Source organism: Brachyhypopomus gauderio, unplaced genomic scaffold (genome assembly GCF_052324685.1).
Source record: "Brachyhypopomus gauderio isolate BG-103 unplaced genomic scaffold, BGAUD_0.2 sc150, whole genome shotgun sequence".
Lineage (NCBI taxonomy): Eukaryota > Metazoa > Chordata > Actinopteri > Gymnotiformes > Hypopomidae > Brachyhypopomus > Brachyhypopomus gauderio.
This window is the reverse complement of record NW_027506971.1, coordinates 179,089-198,891: the sequence shown is the minus strand read 5'-3', so window position 1 is coordinate 198,891 and position 19,803 is coordinate 179,089. Positions and strand designations below refer to the sequence as shown.

Below are 19,803 nucleotides of genomic sequence, written 5' to 3'. Positions count from 1 at the left end.
AGAAGTCTATCTGTGACCGTGCGTGCTGTACTGAAGACGCTTCCTTCCACTCGCTGAACTAAACTGCTGCTGCAGCGCATCTGGTGTTAAAGGAAGAGAGAGCTCGGGTGTGTGCGAGGTGGTGGCTCATTTCAGGGCATTGTTTTTAATCGCTCAGGTTTTCAAAAGATCATTTCAGATTCAAACCGACCTCAGTAAAACGATAAAAAAAAACCCCGAAGTTTCAAAAGGGCACTTTCGTTGATAAAGGGCAGAGTTGGTGGTGCTTTAGCATTGTCTATGTGTGCACGCCACTGACCTACAGTTATCGAAGGATCTGAGCTTTTTCAATACTACAACATTGCAAACAATCTGATTCTGTAACATTTGATGCTTTCAGTAATTAATATAGCCCAAAGCTCTGAATGAGTATTCTGGATTAACATTAAACGTTGATTCAATGTTGTTTCAACGTTGAAACTACAACAGACAGTATTTCAACTATATTTCAACCACATTTCAACGTTGAAGGTCGGTCGTGTGCCAGCTGGGTTGTAATTGCATGATTTCACATAAATGTTTGCAAAATGTTTCTGCATCCTTATACACACACACACACACACACACACACACACACACACACACACACACACACACACAGGTAACTCTCCACTACTGTGATGCGCGCTGTTATGATTCATATTTCTGGCGGGAAAATGAGGGTCTATATGTCAGCGCGAGCACAAATCGTTTCACCCTTCACGACAAGAGGAGCTTTCTGAGGTAATTTAACTTTGCTGCTTATCTACAAACTAATTTGAAAACAACTGAAAAATCTCTCAAAAACAGAAACTCGTTCTTTTATATTCGAGATGATTGCCATTCTGTTTAAAACACCAAATAAATTAAACTGTAGCTCGTTGACCAGTTACCGGGTCAGCTCGAGTACTGACGACTTCACTTGTTATTTAAATACTTTTTTGACTAATAACTAGCTAGCTACCAAACTATTAATCTGAAAAATAGCTGAAGGGAAACAGTTAATTGGCTAGCTTTACCTAGCTTGCAGTGTCTGGATACACTAACTAGGCACGTTGACTTATTTACATGTTAGATAATATAGATTTGTTTTGGCAAATATAACCTTGAAGCAACACATGCATCATACGTAAACGGTTAATATCTAAGAGAAACCCCATTTTGCCCTGGCCCGACATCATTTTATGTCTCAAATCTAACGGGATACATGGCATATTGAGGAAAGCGCACAGGTGAAATGGTTCAGAGGGGCAAGTTGAGTTTTGCCTGGCCCAGGACCTTACAGGCATAATACAGCAGGCTTGCCCCTCTGAACCAAATTCGTTCACCTATATGCCCACTGCTCAATATGCCATATTGTGTGCGGGTATTTCTTCTTCCGAATCATTTGTGATCTAGAACAGCATTTGTGTGTTTTTAGTTTTCAAATCTAATGTTTCCTTACGTTAGAAATGCTGACGAATTCAATCATCATGTACAAATCGCGTACAGTTGGAACGACTTGAAATAGAAACGATTTTACATAAGGAATGCTTTCATTATATATATATATATATATATATATATATATATATATATATATATATATATATATATTTATACATTCACAAAATCAGTATGGCAAACAATAACCTCTTAAATGTTTGCTCCTACGCTCGTTTGTTTAATCTATTTCTTTTAAACAAAGTGCGCAGCAAACACGCATCGTGAACACAACATTTTTGAATAAGGAACCAACTTCAGCAGCCGCATAAGGAGCTGCGAATAACTAACCAAACGAATCTCAAACTGCGAAGATTGTGAAGTGTAGTGGAGTGTTGTGTACGATAAGCAACGCGGTCGCTCTTTCTCACGCTGTCCGCACGAGAACATTGTTCGTTTTTTTGTATACTGGGTCATTCCTGCTATTCGGTGCCATTTCAGCTCAGTAAGTTTGTATAAAACAATGTGAAACTTTTCATGATTTTATCATTTAATCTGCAAGAGGACTTGTTAAACTATAAGAAATAGACATCGGTCCAGCTCAAGATATTATGCTCAAATAATTTTGACAAAATTCTTTGCATGTGACATAAGACAAATGTCCACTCTGTTACAAGACATTCTCATCTCTATTAATAAGTGTTCTGAATGCACACCCAGATAGCAAACGAACGTTGAATCAACGTTGATTCACCGTTGTCTTGCTCAACGTATAAATGTTGAATCAACGTTGAAATGTGACGTTGATTCAACGCTAAAGTGCACATACGGTTCTACGTTGAATCAACGTTGAAAACCGATTGACACTGGACGGTTGATCAACGTTGGTTCAACCATTATCTAAATATTGTTTTTATTAAAATCCAGTCCTGCTTTATGTACAGCAGGATGCCCATAAAGGGAATTATAATCAATGAGTTAATTAGTTAGTCTATTATTAATGAGTAATTAGTGTATTAGTTATATAGTAGTCAAATATATTAATAATAATAATAATAATAATAATAATAATAATAAGCAACAATCACAGTCACAAATAATTTATGCAAGAAAATTTATTTTAATAAATACGTTGAAGAACGTTGAATTTCACTGGTCAAGGGGTCTTGCTACTTCGCCACTGCAGCTGAATAAATATGAATAGAATTGAAATTAGATTATTGTATACGCACTATTTGAAATTTCATTTTCATTGTTCAACCACACATAAGAGTACCTGTAAGAGTAAGAATGAGTACCTGATGTTTATCTTCTCCTTGGAACTCCTCCTTCTCTCTCTGGTGCGTATTTTAACCATTTCTTTACTGCATCAGCCAATCCTATGTGGGTGCTTCCAGGAATTTGCTTCTGGAGAGCAGCTGGAACAAACACAATTTTTATGATAAGTAGATATTCGATATCAGTTGCCTTTATAATAAAAACATACTTTAAGAGATGTTTTGAAGCGGGTTCGGGAAACGAGGCAGAAACTGCTTAATCCAGAAAATCCCGAGGAGGAAAACTTTATTTTCCACCGCAGTGTCACTTAAAGGGCTAAAACTCCCTGAGTGGCCAAGTGCCTGTCTGTTAGGGAATTCGCTGAGAGGAGTAGTAGTCGCTACAGTTTAATGGGTGTTTAAAGAATCGTTATTGTAAAGGGTACTATTAGGGTTTATTATTATTAAGGTTTGCACTTGCTTCATTATTCATGCAAAAACGTTTGTAACACGGACATTTTTGTGAGTTAAAATGAGGTAAAACTTGGCGTCCGTAAGCGGTTTGAGTGTGATGAGTCTCGTTCTCCGTGTCGTCTGTGTGTTATGGCGTTTGCTTGTTCCTATCTAAGTTCTTTCTGATCGATTTGCTGTTGTCTGTTGTTAACGTTACATTGGTTACATTACATTGTTTCGCTCAGTTTCATTATAATCTGAGGCTGAAAACCTGCATTTTCGTATTCGTTTTGCACATTATTTGCCTGTGAAACTAACTAAAAGTAAAACCTAAGCATTTCACATTTAGCGAAATAAATGATCAAATGTATGTAAAGGTTTGAACAGAACCTTTACTGCTTTGTACTGGTGTTCTGACATTTTGACTCCCTCCAGCAAATAGAGCTGTGTTTTTGCAGAGCGGAAACCACGAGGATAAACTGAGGTAAGAAAGTAAGTTATCTTATCAAATAGTTATCTAAATTAAAGCGGGGAATAAGTGGGCATATTTGATTAGAAATTAGATTTGACTGTTTGAAATTCTACATGTAAAATCAGGTGACTACTGCAATATATTTATATATTAGTTGGGTTTGCAAATGCCCAGCTAATGTGTTTCACGTGCATGCATGAACTTACCAAACATTATGTCATGAAGGGCAGTATCTTTGAAAGCCCTCTTGTAGCCTTTACCAGCCCAATTCAGCTGACTTGCCAAACCATTAAAAAGGGCATGGGTCAGCATCCGTCTCATAACCATTTCTTGTGTGTGTCCACCCATGATGGAAAGGTAAGACACCTAAGAAGACAGCATTGATGAGACTTAACAAAAAACTATGTAATAACAAAGGCAGCTTTAACAATGACATGTAAGGAATGATAAGGCAGTCAAAAAGTTTCTATTATATGCCTTACTAACTGGTATACTAATAAGAGATGTTTTTATTTTCAGCACTGTGCATACTGAGGAGAGGATGGAAGAGGTGAGTTATTGGTTCTAATTTATTACTCTTGCTAAATCCTGTAACAAAGTTTAAATTTTATGTAAGGAAAAGTACCATCTTTTGACGTTCCTTCGGATCTCTTAGGATGACCTCTGCCTGATCCAAATCTGCCATGGTTCTAAGGGGGAGACTGATGAGAGAAGGCGGTGTGTTTTCAGTGTACTGCCTCACTAAGTCTCGTCTCAGGGCCTTTACATCATGGGTGAGCTTTTTAATTTCTTCTCTCATCTCTCTGTTTTCCTCCATAATTTGTGCAAGCATTTGCACCACTTTGCTAAGTCCAATGTGTATAAAGCAAGATGAAATTTATTCAATGAATGAAAATTATACAAATTATCACAGTACAGCCCCTGACCCCTCCCTTCGGGTGTGTGTAGAGGTAGTCTGTGTCTAAGTATAAGACTGAAACAGTGATCTTTTGGTTCATACCTCTGAGCATTTGTCTGGGTTGTGGTTGTACCTCTGGATATAAAACATTAAAGGTTTGTCAGTATACTATGATTTCATTATGTAAAGTCATACCATAGAATCAAAACACCCTTCTTATGAAACCATATTTTTAGAAATATTTTATAACTGCTAAGTGCCTCCACTTGATGGATACTATTATAATATTTTTAAGGTCTTGGAATGACACATTGTTGCACAATAATCTGATTGAAATCTGACTAACCTGTATCGTTATCACAACTACTTGACTTTTGCAGATGGTGATGGCTTTCACCATTACTATGATGGGCTGAAAGGACAATGAAAGCAAAGAAAATTGTACAGTGCAGAAACTAGAGCAATAAAACAGGTAATGAAGTCTTTCAGATCTCCTATAGATAAAGAGCAGAGTTCTCAGGGTTCTTACCAAATAAATTCCCTTCAGGCCAGGTATGGTCCAGGACATCAGATGCTACCCTGTAACTTTGATAGAAATCTGTAGAGATAATTAAGTACATAGTGTTACGGTGAAAGGAGGCAGGCACGACAAGTGTTTAACGTTGTCACACAAACGTTTATTCATGTACACACAATGATCAAGTCCAGCACGAGTAGCGCAAGCACTCAGTACATGTAACATTTACACGTCATGAGCTTTAGACAAAGACGAGCATGGGACATTGTGCAAACGCACATTAAATAGACGAACTACACGATCCCCAGTGATCACGAGACGAGGCACAGGTGAAACCGGTGAACATACCATGAATGACCCACACCCATGGAAATACAAAATGGACATAACCAGACACAGACGACATGAACACAGGCCCAAAAGGAGGGGTCCGGAGCTGTCCCATGACACATAGATGTTTTGGCACTTTTACAGAACCATTTGTGTTTCAACCAAATCCAACTATTTTTGCTTATTAATTTGGTTTGTGGCTATAATTAATAGAAAAGAGAATACATTTGCTAAATATTGTTGCCAATAATGAATATTTTAAAGAAGCATTAAAGTTCACAATATGTTTTTCCAAAAAAGTCTACCACAAGTATTATCTTTAAATTCTACAGTCACCAGACTATCTTCTCTTTAATTTGAGCTGGTAGAATATGAAGGCACGTGTCCATGTCCTTTATTTGTTTTTTTAGTGTTTCAGATGAAAAAGAAACATGGAGAAGTGAAAAGATAAGACATGAATAAGACAAGTCATCAACTGGAGGAGTCATTAAACAGCATCGTCAGCCATGCAGTTAGGAACATGTAAGTACCTGGTGAAAGTATTGATGAAAACTTAGGAATGCATGTTTTCCTTGTACACTCCTCTTCTGGTTCCGTGTAAATATTGTACTTTGGGTTTGGTCTGCAAGATTACAACAGTTACAACTGCCAAAACATACCAAAAAAGTCTGTAACATGTGGCACAACTGAGTTAACCTTACTTTGATATCCTTTTTCTGCGTTCTGCATTTTCCTGTTCAGATTCTATATCTGTTGTGGCACAGCCAGGTTCCACTGATCTCTTTAAACAATCTATAGCTTTCTCATATGTGTCTGGGCAAAAAAAGGAACATGGAAACACCTTTAGAAAGCAGAGGTATATAGAATTCTTCACTTTAAAGACTTTATTGTTTGCTTAAATGACATTCCAATCAAGTTCTTTAGTAGCAGACTTACCACAAGTTGCTAAGCACCGAATCTGATCATGAACTGTCCAGTCTAAGCTTGGTTTGATTTGTTGTTTCACAGCTCTGTGAATGTTGACGCTGTCACGTGGGGGCCAGAGACATTGTCTATTTTGGACCCATGAAGTGGGCACAACTGCCGTACTCTTGTCAGCAAACTCCACCACGTGCCACAATTGCTCCATCTTCTTGGACAGGTAGATGCTATTTTTAGTTTTTCAGAACAAAATGTATTATGCTTATTTTAGTATCTAAAATTGTCACTAGTACTATTTGAATACTGAAGGATAGAGCCAGAACACTCCTGAAACAAGATAACTGAGCAAGAAAAAAAATCTGATTAAAATCTGAGAAAAAAATATATTTTAGAACTATTTCTCTTTTTCCAAAGATGAACTGAACATAACTGGAGGTCGGAGTATCTAAATGAACATGTGGACAAGTGGAATAGCTATAAAACCATCCCCATCCTTATAAAGCACACACTTTCTTTGGATGTGATCAAGTCTACAGCTACCTAGGCTACTGTGCAGCCTAGATACTTTGAAAATACTGAGGTAAGATGATGCACAAGGATATGAAAAATAATTATCCTTATGTTTGAATGTTTGATAGATGACAAATATAACATCATCTGTTTTCACTATGTTTTTAACCACAGCTATCTCGTCACCAACTTGTATGCAGTTGTCACCTAGCTCCGTGGAAAAAGTACTCTCATTCAGAATGGCTTTTTTGTACTGTTCTGCTGTTCCAAACTGTGGAGGTAAAGGTCCATTACAGTGCATATTGTATACAGTTACTGAGTCTACTGGAATTGGCACAATTGCTGTTGGCATTTCAGAAAGTCTCTTCACTATTTGCTGAAGTGGGTGATGTGGTTTTCGCACAAGCCTCTTAATTTTTCCCAAGTAATTTTCAAAGGGAAATGCTGAAATGTTGTCCAAAGCCCCAAAGTTGCGGTACTCATCTGCTAGGTGGAGTAGTTGATGGACATTAAACACAATTTCCTCCTTTCCATACAATTGACCAAAATGTCTGACAAAAGCCACAAGCATATTATGAGCAAAGATAACCTTTTCATCTGGTATATCTGGTGTCAACAGCAAAAACATGGCCACCGAAAACAACATGAAATTATCATAAACCCCATGTGGCATGCAATCTTTAAGCACTACAGGACCAGTATAAATCATAAACTGACGTAGTTCTGTTGCCTTCCAACGATCAATTTCTGTTAGTTCCCTTGGTTTACGAGAGAATTCACAGGGTGTGTTGGGCCTTTGCATTAACAGTTTATTAGATATTAATGCCACGATTTGAGAAGGAATCCTGGTAGTCAAGTTCTTGCCCCTTAACCAAAAAACCAGCAGCTTTCTCATAACTCCAAGACAACACAGGTGCATATAATCAATTGGAAACTGGGAGACCATTTTTACAATGCCTGTCAAAGGGCTGAGTTTCTGCTCCAAATGGTGTTCTTCATCAACCATAGCACAAAAATCCATGTCGGTTCTAATCTTGGCTTTAGTTTCAGGGAATGTCATTTTGTTGTGCCATTCACCTACTTGCACACATTTGTCACAGCCAGAATAACCATTATGTGCTTAACAAATGCTCTGGCTGGTGCATCACACACAAAAGCGGACACCAACACCTGTAGCTGCTTGCCATTATAAACAATGTCATGGTGTAACACATTAGTCAGGTCCTTCACAAATTCTTTAAGATACTCATAAACACTGACAGGCTTGCTTACTCCACAATATAAACCTACAATGAAAGGAGACTTGGAGTAATCACAGTCTATTAAACAAAGAATTGGCCAAAGTTGAGTTCTGGAACTTTTGAAAAGTGAGAGACCGTCAATGTTAAACTGTAATTTGAGTCTTTTGCGACTAGTTCGGAGGTTAAGACAGCTCAGTTTTTGTTGTATTGCATGCTCCAGCCCAAAATGGTAGTACTCGCCATTTCCCATTTTTTGTGTGGCTACTCGTGATTGGGTACCAAGTAATGTCCTTCCATCTCTGGGAAGTGTCGAATGACACACACGCAGAATGCTCAGCAGTGCATTTAGTGCAACCAAGGAAATGGAGAAAGTAGTAGCCCAGTCTTTTAACTGATGAAGGAGCATGAGATCATCTGATTCGTTGAACCTACAATCATTTAAGTCTGAACTGTCCGAACTGACATTACCAGGAGACGTATGTTCAAAAGATGGAATTTTGACATTTGGTTCTTTACAGTCACTCAAGACTAGACCTCCAGGACCAGTGCTACAAGAAGGTTGCACATCTGAAATATGAGTTGGTTCATATACATCATGCAGACTAACATTTGCTCCCTGTCTCTCTCTGACTCTCTGGTCTTCAATAAACTGCTGAGCTATATCTATCTCTGTGTTGTGCACAAGTTTCTGAATTCTACGACTTCAAGTATTCTAATCAGAATAGCTTGTTTACCTTCTGTTTACTATCCGTCAGTATTCAAAGTACCTGCAGAAACAAAAGAAAGTGGAGTTTGTAAATGTCAAATTAGTACATTAGCAGTTCTTTTAACACACCTAACTGCCAGTCTGACACTGAGCTATCCAAAGCAATTGTTGATATAAAGGCATTCCGTAAAAATAAAAGCTGATTATAATAAGTATTTCTATTTTCATAAACTCACATTTCATGCACCTGTTAATAAATACCTAATACTATATGGTTTCCCACATATTTTGATTAAATTTACTTGCAACCTAATACATCAGACACTTGTGTGCAGAAGTGTACATTGCATTGATTATTGCATGCAAGCTCCGGCTCTCTGTACACATAGAATTTATAAGTGGATGTATGAATGTGCTGGTCATAACCGATAGGGCGGATAAAAAGGGGGCAGGATGCAAATTAATTTTAGAGAAGGATTGGCTAATAGCGGGATTTATAGTTGGAGTAACCCTGCCTACGTATCCCAGTTCTGAGCCAGTTTACATAGGTCAAGTGTAGCAGATCCGGGAGCAAGATTGTGAAGTTTGGCGTGGGTGAGCTTTTACCATGTTTATTTATTAACAACTAACAAGTTAGCATGCATTGATTATAAACGTGACTAGTTTCCGAGCTAGATGTGAGTATTTTTTTTACTATAGGTGCCTTTTCGAACCTGAAATTAGACTTTACTGATGTTGTGAGATTAAACTAACCTTTATTTCCCCCTTCAGGCTAAGTCTAACCCTATGCTTCATGTATGTTTGGAGTTCAAGGTATGTCCCACTGTGTTTAATGAGTTATCTAGTTCAGGGGTGGCCAACCCGCGGCTCGCGAGCCGCATGCGGCTCTTTGCCTGGTTTCGTGCGGCTCCCCAGCCGGTCCGCGGGCTCACCTGCACTAACGGGGCGATACACTGCTACATTTTCGTGGTGCGCGGTTTGTTTACAAGCCTAGCGAGCCGCTAATACTTTTAAAATCGCCGTAGTGGAAAACACGCATTTGATAATTTAACCCCCCCGCTCAACAACTTACACTCGCCGCCCCCCCCACCCCCCCCCCCCCCCCCCCCCTCAAGAACTTACAATCGCCAATGCATGATGTGGCTCTTTGCCGTTACACAGTACAAAAAATGGCTCTAGGTCTCTGGTGGGTTGGCCACCCCTGATCTAGTTAGCTAATGAGCTAACCATATAATTAACCGAGAGACCTGTTGTCGTTATAGCTACTGTAACTAGTTAACTAGCTACCATTAATTTCCAAGCTACCATTAATAGCTTTGTCTTGTGTGTGTTTTTATATATTTCTGTATAACGTTTATCTGTGGTAAACTGCTAAAACTCCTCGGTTAGCGTTTCTCGTTTCTACAGCCCGTTGGTTAGGCTGAAGCAGAGCCGTTGTAGTTGCCGTTTTGCGCTACACTAGCTAGCTACTGGCTCTGTTTCTATGGCGACAGCACAGCTGCTTGTATCTCAGTAGCCAGCGTTAGCTAATTAGCTAGTTAGCTATCTTGGCTGATTTATTCGAAATATTTAACAGCGAGATTTGGTTAAGACATTCGTCGTGAATTAATCGTAGAAATTAAGTTGATAGCTGCCATAGCGATAATTAGCTAACGTTATCGTTTGACGTTGGCTGTAACTTTTAGCTTGTAGATTAATTAACATGTCAACTCAAATTATTATTCTTATTATATTATATTATATTATATTATATTATATAATAATATATTTTCTTATACTTAAATTAACGTTTTCAAATTAATTTGTTTGTAGACATTTGGAAATTTGATCTCAACATATTGTTCAACCCACCTTGAAACTAGAAGTAATAAACCAAAAAGAATAACGTTTATTTTATGACGCCGATTTACTGCACGAGAAGAGGCTGCTCGTGCGTTCTTTCCTGCTCCTTCCCCAGACCCACTGACTGGGCAAACAGACATCACACTTTAACTGCTTTTACCACTCGTGGGTATTAAGTGAGGTATGATAGTGAGGATGAGGAGCAGGACTGCAGCAAGACTGTACATGGCTGGGCTAAAGTTGCTTAAGTAACAGCTCATTTGCAATCTTTGGCCGAGTTGCCCCTCTGAAGGAGAAAAATTACTTGTATCGACACTTGTATTTTCTTTTTCAGTCCTTATTGACGATGTTTGCAGTTCCTGATCTGCTGCGTGCACATCCTATAACCTCTGTGGATACTTCTTACCACCTGTGTGGACATTACTCCACAATCTACAGAGATGTTCGACTTCTCTTTTGATGTTTTTTGGTTTAGATGGTCCCACATCTAAAATGCTATTTGTGGAAAATGTGCTCTGTTTAGCTTTGCTTAGCTGTAAATGGAATGTTAACTATCTTCTTCTTTTTAACTTATTGTTTATTGAGGATCAAGTAATATTCATAATTTTACAGTCAGGGCTTAAATTTAACAAATGATTAAGCACCAATTTCCATTGGCAATCACATACACTTCATTCAGATTAGGAAGGAAAGAAGAAAAAAAACTTTGTTTATTTATTTATTTTTAAATATATATGCATATACATACACATCTCAAAGCATTATCTCCATTGGGACTCCATTGTTCCATTTGTCCTTCTGTAGTCTCAGGCTGTATGTTATAACCTGAGATTGTGTTAGAGCAGAGAGGGTAGTAGAGGGACTGTTTTAAATACTTTCCTCCTTAAATATATCTTCATAAATATTTTATTTCATGACCATACCTAAACTCAATGACTCATCAGAAACTCCTGTTTGTGCTATGTAATCATTTACCCCCTTGTAGATATTTTTTCTTTATTATTTTAAATTAAATGTTAGGCAAAGTGAACCTTATCAAACACACTTAAATAAATTGTTGGTTATTTGCTGAGCAAAGTTGTCCAGCTTGTGAATCATGTGTGTAAAATTAACTGGTTCTTAAAATTAAAAATAAATAATTATTAAATAAAGATATTTAGCAGTAAAGCTAACATTATTTTAATTTGATGAAAATGTATTTCTAAAAGCCCAATGCCCTTTTTAAATAGTTTAAACTATTTTGACCCTAGGGAGAATGTATGAGAGTAGTATGTCATTGCTGTTCTCTATTCTATGACTCAAGCACACACTACGCGCTCAGATATGCATGTGTGTCTAGATGTTCATACTCAGAGGCTACATACAGCTCTTCCAAATGTGCAATGTCTGCTTTGCTTGATTTTATTTGGATCTTCTGAGGTACACATGGAAAGGAAGCAATTATGCTTGCACCCATCTGGACATAAATACATAGTAGGCACATGTATTCTGGTCCACCAATGCAAAATATAGGAAATCTGAGCTTTGATGTGTTTTCACAAATGTGAGAAATGTTTCACAAGTCCAGATGCACATGAAATGCATTGCTCCTTGTATGTACTTGATACCTTTGTGTTTGTAGGTGCACATCAGAATCAGAATTGCCTTTATTGTCATTATAATTTACATTACAATTAAATTTGATTTTACTCCAAGGTGCTTGCCAGTACAGTAAATACACATATAACATAAAACAATCTATAAATTGAGGTAGTGCCGCATATACATGTTTCGTGGATTACTTGCATGATATTTTGAATATTGCACAAGCTATATTACAATGTATGTTACAAATATTGCACATATTACAAATATTGCACATATTGCCCGTGGGAATTATTTACATGGGTTATATTTCACATGGCTTGGGAATTTACATTTAGTGCAGTGATGGCTCTAGGATAAAAGCTGTCCCTGAGCCTACGTGTACAAGTTTTGTGCAACCTGTACCGTGTTTATCACCCTCTGCAGCGCCTTTTTGTCTGCCACTGAGCACCCTCCGTACCATGCCGTGATGCAATACACGAGGATGCTCTCATTGATGGAGCTGTAAAAGAGCACCAACAGTTTCTCCTCCATCTTGTTCCTCTTGAGCACTCTCAGGAAGTGGAGTCGCTGCTGGGCTTTCTTCACCACTGTTGTGTTTGCAGACCAGGAGAGGCTGTCGGTGATCTGCACGCCCAGGAACCTGATGGAGCTGACCCTTTCCATGCAGACTCCGTTTATGAGAAGCGGGGCTGGGTCAGTCCTGCCCTTCCCACATGTTCAGTTGCACATGTTAAAAAGTTGAATTAAGCCATGACTTTTATTTTGAAAAGTTGTCTTGGCACTGAAACGCTTACCAACTAACATGAACACTTCATGTGATCTTTTCACATCTCCTAAATGTATCTTTTCTGAAAGCCATTGTGTGGAGATAAATTCACAATATGTGAATATTGTGCAATATGTAATTGCATAATAGGTATCTATCACATACACTGTCTGATTTCTTTAAATAACGAGCCCATTCTTTCGTGAATGTCTGGCGAATATAGAACGCTGTGCCATTGGATCCGGTGTTGTGCCGAATTCCGACTCCCCGGTAGAATCCTTCTCCCCTCGCGTGCACACGCATATAGACGTTTCAGACGATAATCACGATCTCCGTTGTTTCTATGCACAAATAAGGACTCATTTTAATGATCTACCACAGGAAACGATGCAGCATTATCTATATCCAAATAAAGACACTGATTCACGGGTGTTAATTAATCGGAATTCGGAGTCGGAATTCGGCACAACACCTGTTCGGCCTGCCGAAACCAGCATCGTCTTTACCGTGATATCCACCACCTCCCACATACACGTATTTTTTCAGTAGCGTATATCTAACCAAACGCAACGTTGATTCAACATCTTTTTTTCAACGTTAACAATCGTTTAAGAATTCAACCTTTTAGAACATTGATTTATAGTTGGATTTAGGTTGTCAACCATAAATGACGAAAAACAATGTCATTTCAACGTTGATTCAACGTTCATTTGCTATCTGGGCAGTTATTTTAATATTCATATTTTCTAAAAGTCAAAATGTCCCTCACTTTATCCTGCAAATGTATTTTAAGGAAGCATTATCTAAAAAACAAATGTTGTATTTTAAGTCACAGTGTAATTTCCATACATTTCATTTAGAATAAAAATGAATTTTAATGGAATTTGGTTCCATTCTTAAATGATTTAATTTTTCCAGTTCATTCCCTGCATGTAACCACAAAGCTATGCATATTAATTGTTGTTTTTATTTAATTAATATATAAAAACACACAGGTAACAGGGTGGACAGAGGAGAAACAGGGTGGACATCACACCTGTGAACAATAATACAATTAATTAAAGAGAACGTGGTGATTTTTGCCCTCCTGCCAAGCGTTGGTACCTCTTCTTTTACTTTTGTGTTTTTCTCTTTTCCCTCCCCAACGAGACTTTTAGTCCTTCAATCTCTTTCTGGAGCCTCCTTCTCCTGTCTGGCATTTCTCCGTCCAACAACATATTGCCTAATGCACAGGATGCAAAATGTCACAATTTACAGTCACTCTACCAGATAAATGATTCTGTATACAATTTTAGAAAAGAAGGCCATTACATTAAAGCAAATTGATCTTGTACATTATTGCTATATCATATGTTTTATTATACCATTCCTTTATTAGACTACACAATGTTCTCATTTAATTGAGCAGTTTCATCTTTTAAAGAACAGGTTATTTCTCTGTACACACATACACTGTAAAAGTAAAATCATCTACAACAGTTCAATTCCAAATTCTTTCCCTATTAACAAAGAATCTAACTGCCCACTTTCTTCTAACCTTGAGGGCCCTGGTTGTGAGGTGTTTTCTGGCTCTGGGAGATTTTCTGGAGGAGGAGTGGTCATTGACAAACACTTTTCTCTGGCACGTTCTCTGCATTCTCTTCCTTTCTTGCCATTTCTTTCTCCCTTTCACTGAGATCTGACTCTTTTTTTTTACCTTCATCTATGTTCTTTCTCCACCTCTCCTTCTCTTTATTGATATATTTCTGCCTTCTGTCAGGGTCTGCATCACGACGTGCCCTGTAGCGCCTTTGCTTTTCTGCAGCAGACAACGGTGCCATTCCCTGACAAATATATGCATCCCATTTAAACCAATCCTTTATTTGAAAGTATATAACATATAAATTCATATTAAATTAATGATAAATACCAATACTAGCTGGAAACACCCATTTATCTAGCCCCCTTATGTCCACCCTGTACCTTTGTGTCCACCCTGTTACTGTGCAAAACAGTAACAGGATGGACAGTAACAGGAGGGACATTTAACTCAGGGACAAAACTTATTTTAAAGATTTTAAGTGTTAAAAATGCATTGATATAAAAAAAGAATATTATAAATAAGGCAACACAACAATAAAAAATTGAATTAAATTTTTTTTTATTACATACATTTGTAAATGAATTTGAGGAAAAATGATTGGGGACATGGCAGTCTAGCCTACTTGAGCTAAAACTACAATATTAATTTTAAATTAAATTATCCTGGGAACACACCATTGTTTTCTATGGTAGAGGGGAGGGTAATCATGTAGGGCAAGTTTTTAGAAATAAGTATTAGTTAATTTTTACCCAAAATATATAATATTTTGTCATGGCGACTCAAATGGCACCGAATAGCAGGAATGACCCTACTGTATTAATGATCAAAGTGTATCTAAATCTAGGGTCACGCTTAACGGCGAAAGCTGCTTTACAACAGACATTTCATTCTGTAAACCCATCGTTAAGCGGGGACTCATTGTACATTTAACTGAACTGATCAGTTTCTGAACAGTGCCTGACAGTTCAGAGTTCATGCCTGTAATGTCTTTCGGTCGGTGTTGTGTTGAATTCATTTATCCGAACATAAAGACGCTACAGATTATATTGTCGATTTATGTTTCTATGCATAAATAAGAGCTAGACTTTAATTATCCATCACAACAAACGGCACGGAATTATCTATGTCCAAAGCCACACTGTCTCAAGGGTGTTAATTATTTTAAATAAAATACAGACCTGCTATACTAAGTTCACCTCTGACGACAACTTTGCAGTATTACAGCAGTATTATGTCTAAATATCTAGTTAGGACAAAACTAGAGTGCTCAATGAACTAAGTTAAAATCACTGTAACTCCGGAATATCATCTGTAGCGTCTTTATGCGTGTGCAAACGAGGGGAGTCAGAATTCGGCACAACACGTTCGTTTGAAAAAAAATCTCCGTCGTGCCTGCTGCTTCCACGAGTTAAATGCAAATGAGCACTTTCTTCTTTGATTTACAACTTTGTCCTACCACCTGATGACCTTTCTGTTCCACACCTGACGGGTGAAGAAACTTCTCCAGAAAAGCCGCACGTCATTATAAGTCGCATTGTTCAAAGCGTGAGGGAATAAGTAGCGGTTTATAATCTGGAAAATACGGGTAGCAATCGCGGGGGCTCCGGTGTGGCGTGTCGAGGTCGCTCCGCTCTTCAGTTGTTGAGCTCCGCTCAACAGCTCCGCTGTTTGCAGGGTTCAGCCACCTTTACAAGGTGGAATTCACCACCTCAATTTGTCCAATTAGACTGTTTATTTCCTCTTTTATTCTGTCGTGAAAAGATATTTCTGCTGCTTTCAAGTCCAACTACGAGCAATTGCTTCTGACTGTAGTCTAAGCCCCGGCGAGCGTTCCTATTGGACAGTGATTAGATTTCATTCTGGCACAAATACAGCTTCGCAGAGACACAGGTGAATACAATGACATTCAGTCGATTGCATTTCAAGGTGGCTTCTGGCACGAATTCAGCGTTTCTTTCTTTAAATACAAATCCACATACACTGGAGCTTTTACTTTTCATTGTGGCATGTTTTCATCACATCAGTGTTTAAATCAATCTCATGATCATTACATTTAAAGGAGACATTTATGTCTGAAATACCGTACGGTGAAAAGCAATACCTCTGTGCCGTGATTACATTTCGAGCTGTATTATATTCAATTCTGGCACAAATTCAGCGTTTTGGTTTTGAATGCAAATTCTTGTGTATTGTTTTTCAATAAAGAGATAAAGTGCGTTGAAATGTAATCTAATAGTGCTTTTGCATTTCATTTTGGCACGTATTCTGCATGTCTGTATGGAAAAGCAATGCATTTTGTGGATTGCATTTCCATCTTTGCCTAGTAGGGATTACATTTCAATTTGGCACTGTTTCCTCTCCATAAGAAACAAACAAACAAATACATTAATTCACAATAAACAGTCTTACATATATTCATATAACCAGTATGAATATTGATTATACTGTCTATGGCCCATAACAGTTTTGTCATAATTATCTTGTATTATGTTGTATTACAAACACTGAGTTTGTAATATCATTTTTTCCTCCAGAAATGAATCCATATCACTGCTCAGAGTGTGGGACGAGTTTTACTCAACAGAGTGATCTCCACCGACACCAGCGTATTCACACAGGAGAGAAGCCCTATCACTGCTCAGAGTGTGGGAAGAGTTTTCGTCACCAGAGTAATCTCCAAGAACACCAGCGTATTCACACAGGAGAGAGGCCGTATCACTGCTCAGAGTGTGGGAAGAGTTTTACTAGACAGAGTCATCTCCAAGAACACCAGCGTATTCACACAGGAGAGAAGCCGTATCACTGCTCAGAGTGTGGGAAGAGTTTTACTAAACGGAGTATTCTCCACCGACACCAGCGTATTCACACAGGAGTGAAGCCGTATTACTGCTCAGAGTGTGGGATGAGTTTTATTCAACAGAGTTGTCTCCAACAACACCAGCGTATTCACACAGGAGAGAGGCCCTATCACTGCTCAGAGTGTGGGACGAGTTTTACTAGACAGAATAATCTCCGCCGACACCAGCGTATTCACACAGGAGTGAAGCCGTATTACTGCTTAGAGTGTGGGAAGAGTTTTACTAGACAGAGTAATCTCCAACGACACCAGCGCATTCACACAAAGTAGCTGTATCACTGCAGTAATGTGTTTAGTATTTTTAAGAAACTGTTAAAACAGTAAATTGTTCATCTTGTTCATCTTTTTAAACTAGCATATGGATGATACTATGTGTATGTCTCTATGGTCATTTTATGTTGTATGTGCACTTACCTTTTTATTTTTATTATTATCTATTGTACAGTGTCCTTGGGTCACTTGAAAGGGGCTTTTAAATAAAATGTATTATTATTATTATTATTATTATTAAATACTTAATATTTTGATTAATTGAATAGTTATTAATTTGCCCATAATTATTAAAAATATTGGGTTTTGATTAATGCTGAATTAGTAATTAAAATGTTATACAAATGTTCGGTTAATTTATGTTTACTAAATAATTAAAAGTTACCAATACTTAATAAAAAAGGATACATGTAGTTACAAATCAAATTGAGTCTAATTCAACAAATGTAATGTGTTTATTAATTGTATTTTACACAATTTTGGCTTTAATAAAATTAACTGTGACACATTGAATAGACTTGACTTAAATTTTATCGGTTACTTCAAGGATACAGAAAATTGATAGATCTCACTCATTGACTCCAGACAAAAACGGTTTTGAGCTGCTGTCCTCCAACTTTTTGTCCTCCAGCTAAAAACGGTAAGACCTTTTTAAAATATGACCTGATTTAATGTTGTAGCTCTGCTGTAAGTCAAAGACTTCGCTTCATAGTGATTGCTTAGTAGTTTTTTTTATAGCTTAGAAGCATGACATGCTAAAATGGTGGTCAGCAGAGCCGGCCCTGACCAATGTGGTGCCCTAGGCGAGATTTTGGTTGGTGCCCCCTGCATCATCAATCATTGTGTTGATTGTGTCACTATTAAAGAAACAAATAAAAAGCAAATGACTTAAATATTACCATATAACAGGCAATAAATATAAAGGTGTTGCACAAAAAATATTTTACAACTATTTTACATAACGTAGTGCAGAGAACAACTTTTAAATATTAATAATAAATAAAATAAAATGAAAAACAACAACTACCACCAGTGCAAATCAGGGCAATTTGCCTACTGCAACATTATTTCAAAAGTGCATCTGCAATGAACATTAATATATATTTATTTTAAAACTTGCTGAGCTAAGCTAATCATTGCACCTACTAGGATTGGGCAATATGATGACAGTGGCGGTTTTCACTAAGATCATACAGAGAGGGAAAAGCCACAATCAATCAATCAAATTTTATTAATATAGCGCTTTTTACAACAGTTGTTGTCACAAAGCAGCTTTACAAGTGCCGAGTCCTAGCCCCCAGTGAGCAAGCCAAGGGCGATAGTGGCAAGGAAAAACTCCCTAGTTTTTTGCATGAGGAAGAAACCTTGAGAGGAACCAAGACTCAGGGGGGGAACCCATCCTCCTCTGGCCAACACCGGTCACCATGACAACAACAACAATTTAAACAGAAAGAAATAAAGAAAAGGAAAAGATGTAGTAATGTCCATCATGGTGTAGGCTCATCCGGTCAGGCAGTAGGTGGCTGGCACTGGATGGATCGCTTGTCTCTCCTCATCTCATATTTCCTTGAGCAGGCGGGCAGCCATGTCGAGAAAATAAAACAGGGAAAATTAGCTCTGTATGAGGACATATCCACGATTTTCCTGAACTTTAACCTTTCCCATGATTCGTAGCTGAAACCGGTTGTTGGTTTCCGGTTGTAGTGTTTACGTTAAGAGTGAATCAGAAAGTGGACGTTCGTTGCGGATTTATTAATAAAACATGGCCAAGAATACTAGGTGGCTGCACAGTACGAGCGATTTAAAAAGTTGTGGTGACTGTGTTTTAACAGTGCCCCACCCCTCCGCGCTCTCAGAGTGGGTTGATGACATGAAGCTGTGGCCTGAAGTTAGCTATATTGATATAGTTAATTACTTTGTCTTTTCCGAGGGCGTAGATGGCGAAGAGCTACGGAACTATAAAAGCACAGAGGCATACAACTACCTTTATAGCAACAAAATAGGAAAGGTGTTGTATAAAAAACACGGTGACTTCATTTTTGTGAAAGCTGAGGTAGAGCCAAGTCAGACCGTCAGCCGAGGTAAACATCAGGCGTGGGTAATGCTGAGGGAGAGTGGAGTAGTCGAGACGGTGGGTTGCTCGTGTATTGCTGGG

General features: G+C 38.0%; 1 protein-coding gene and 1 long non-coding RNA gene across 3 annotated transcripts; both read left to right on the top strand.

Annotated features, from left to right (window-relative positions):
- Window positions 1-606: 606 nt before the first annotated feature.
- Window positions 607-17,838, top strand: LOC143500437 (uncharacterized). The gene is made up of 2 exons (XM_076994550.1): window positions 607-762; window positions 17,056-17,838. Exon 2 carries the CDS (start codon window positions 17,058-17,060, stop codon window positions 17,646-17,648), a length of 591 nt encoding a protein of 196 aa, XP_076850665.1. The 5' UTR covers window positions 607-762; window positions 17,056-17,057; the 3' UTR covers window positions 17,649-17,838.
- Window positions 3,889-8,704, top strand: LOC143500438 (uncharacterized). Of its 2 annotated transcripts, XR_013126801.1 has the most exons (9): window positions 3,889-4,171; window positions 4,277-4,394; window positions 4,900-4,991; window positions 5,777-5,888; window positions 6,108-6,222; window positions 6,375-6,507; window positions 6,702-6,867; window positions 6,972-7,076; window positions 8,557-8,704. It is a non-coding gene; the product is annotated as an uncharacterized LOC143500438 (long non-coding RNA). The 2 variants fall into 2 exon arrangements; XR_013126800.1 differs by having other exon boundaries at window positions 6,972-8,704.
- Window positions 17,839-19,803: the final 1,965 nt, after the last annotated feature.

Bases quoted from the DNA above. Each gene is read 5' to 3' on its own strand.
- LOC143500437 (XM_076994550.1), top strand. From the start codon at position 17,058: ATGAATCCATATCACTGCTCAGAGTGTGGGACGAGTTTTACTCAACAG.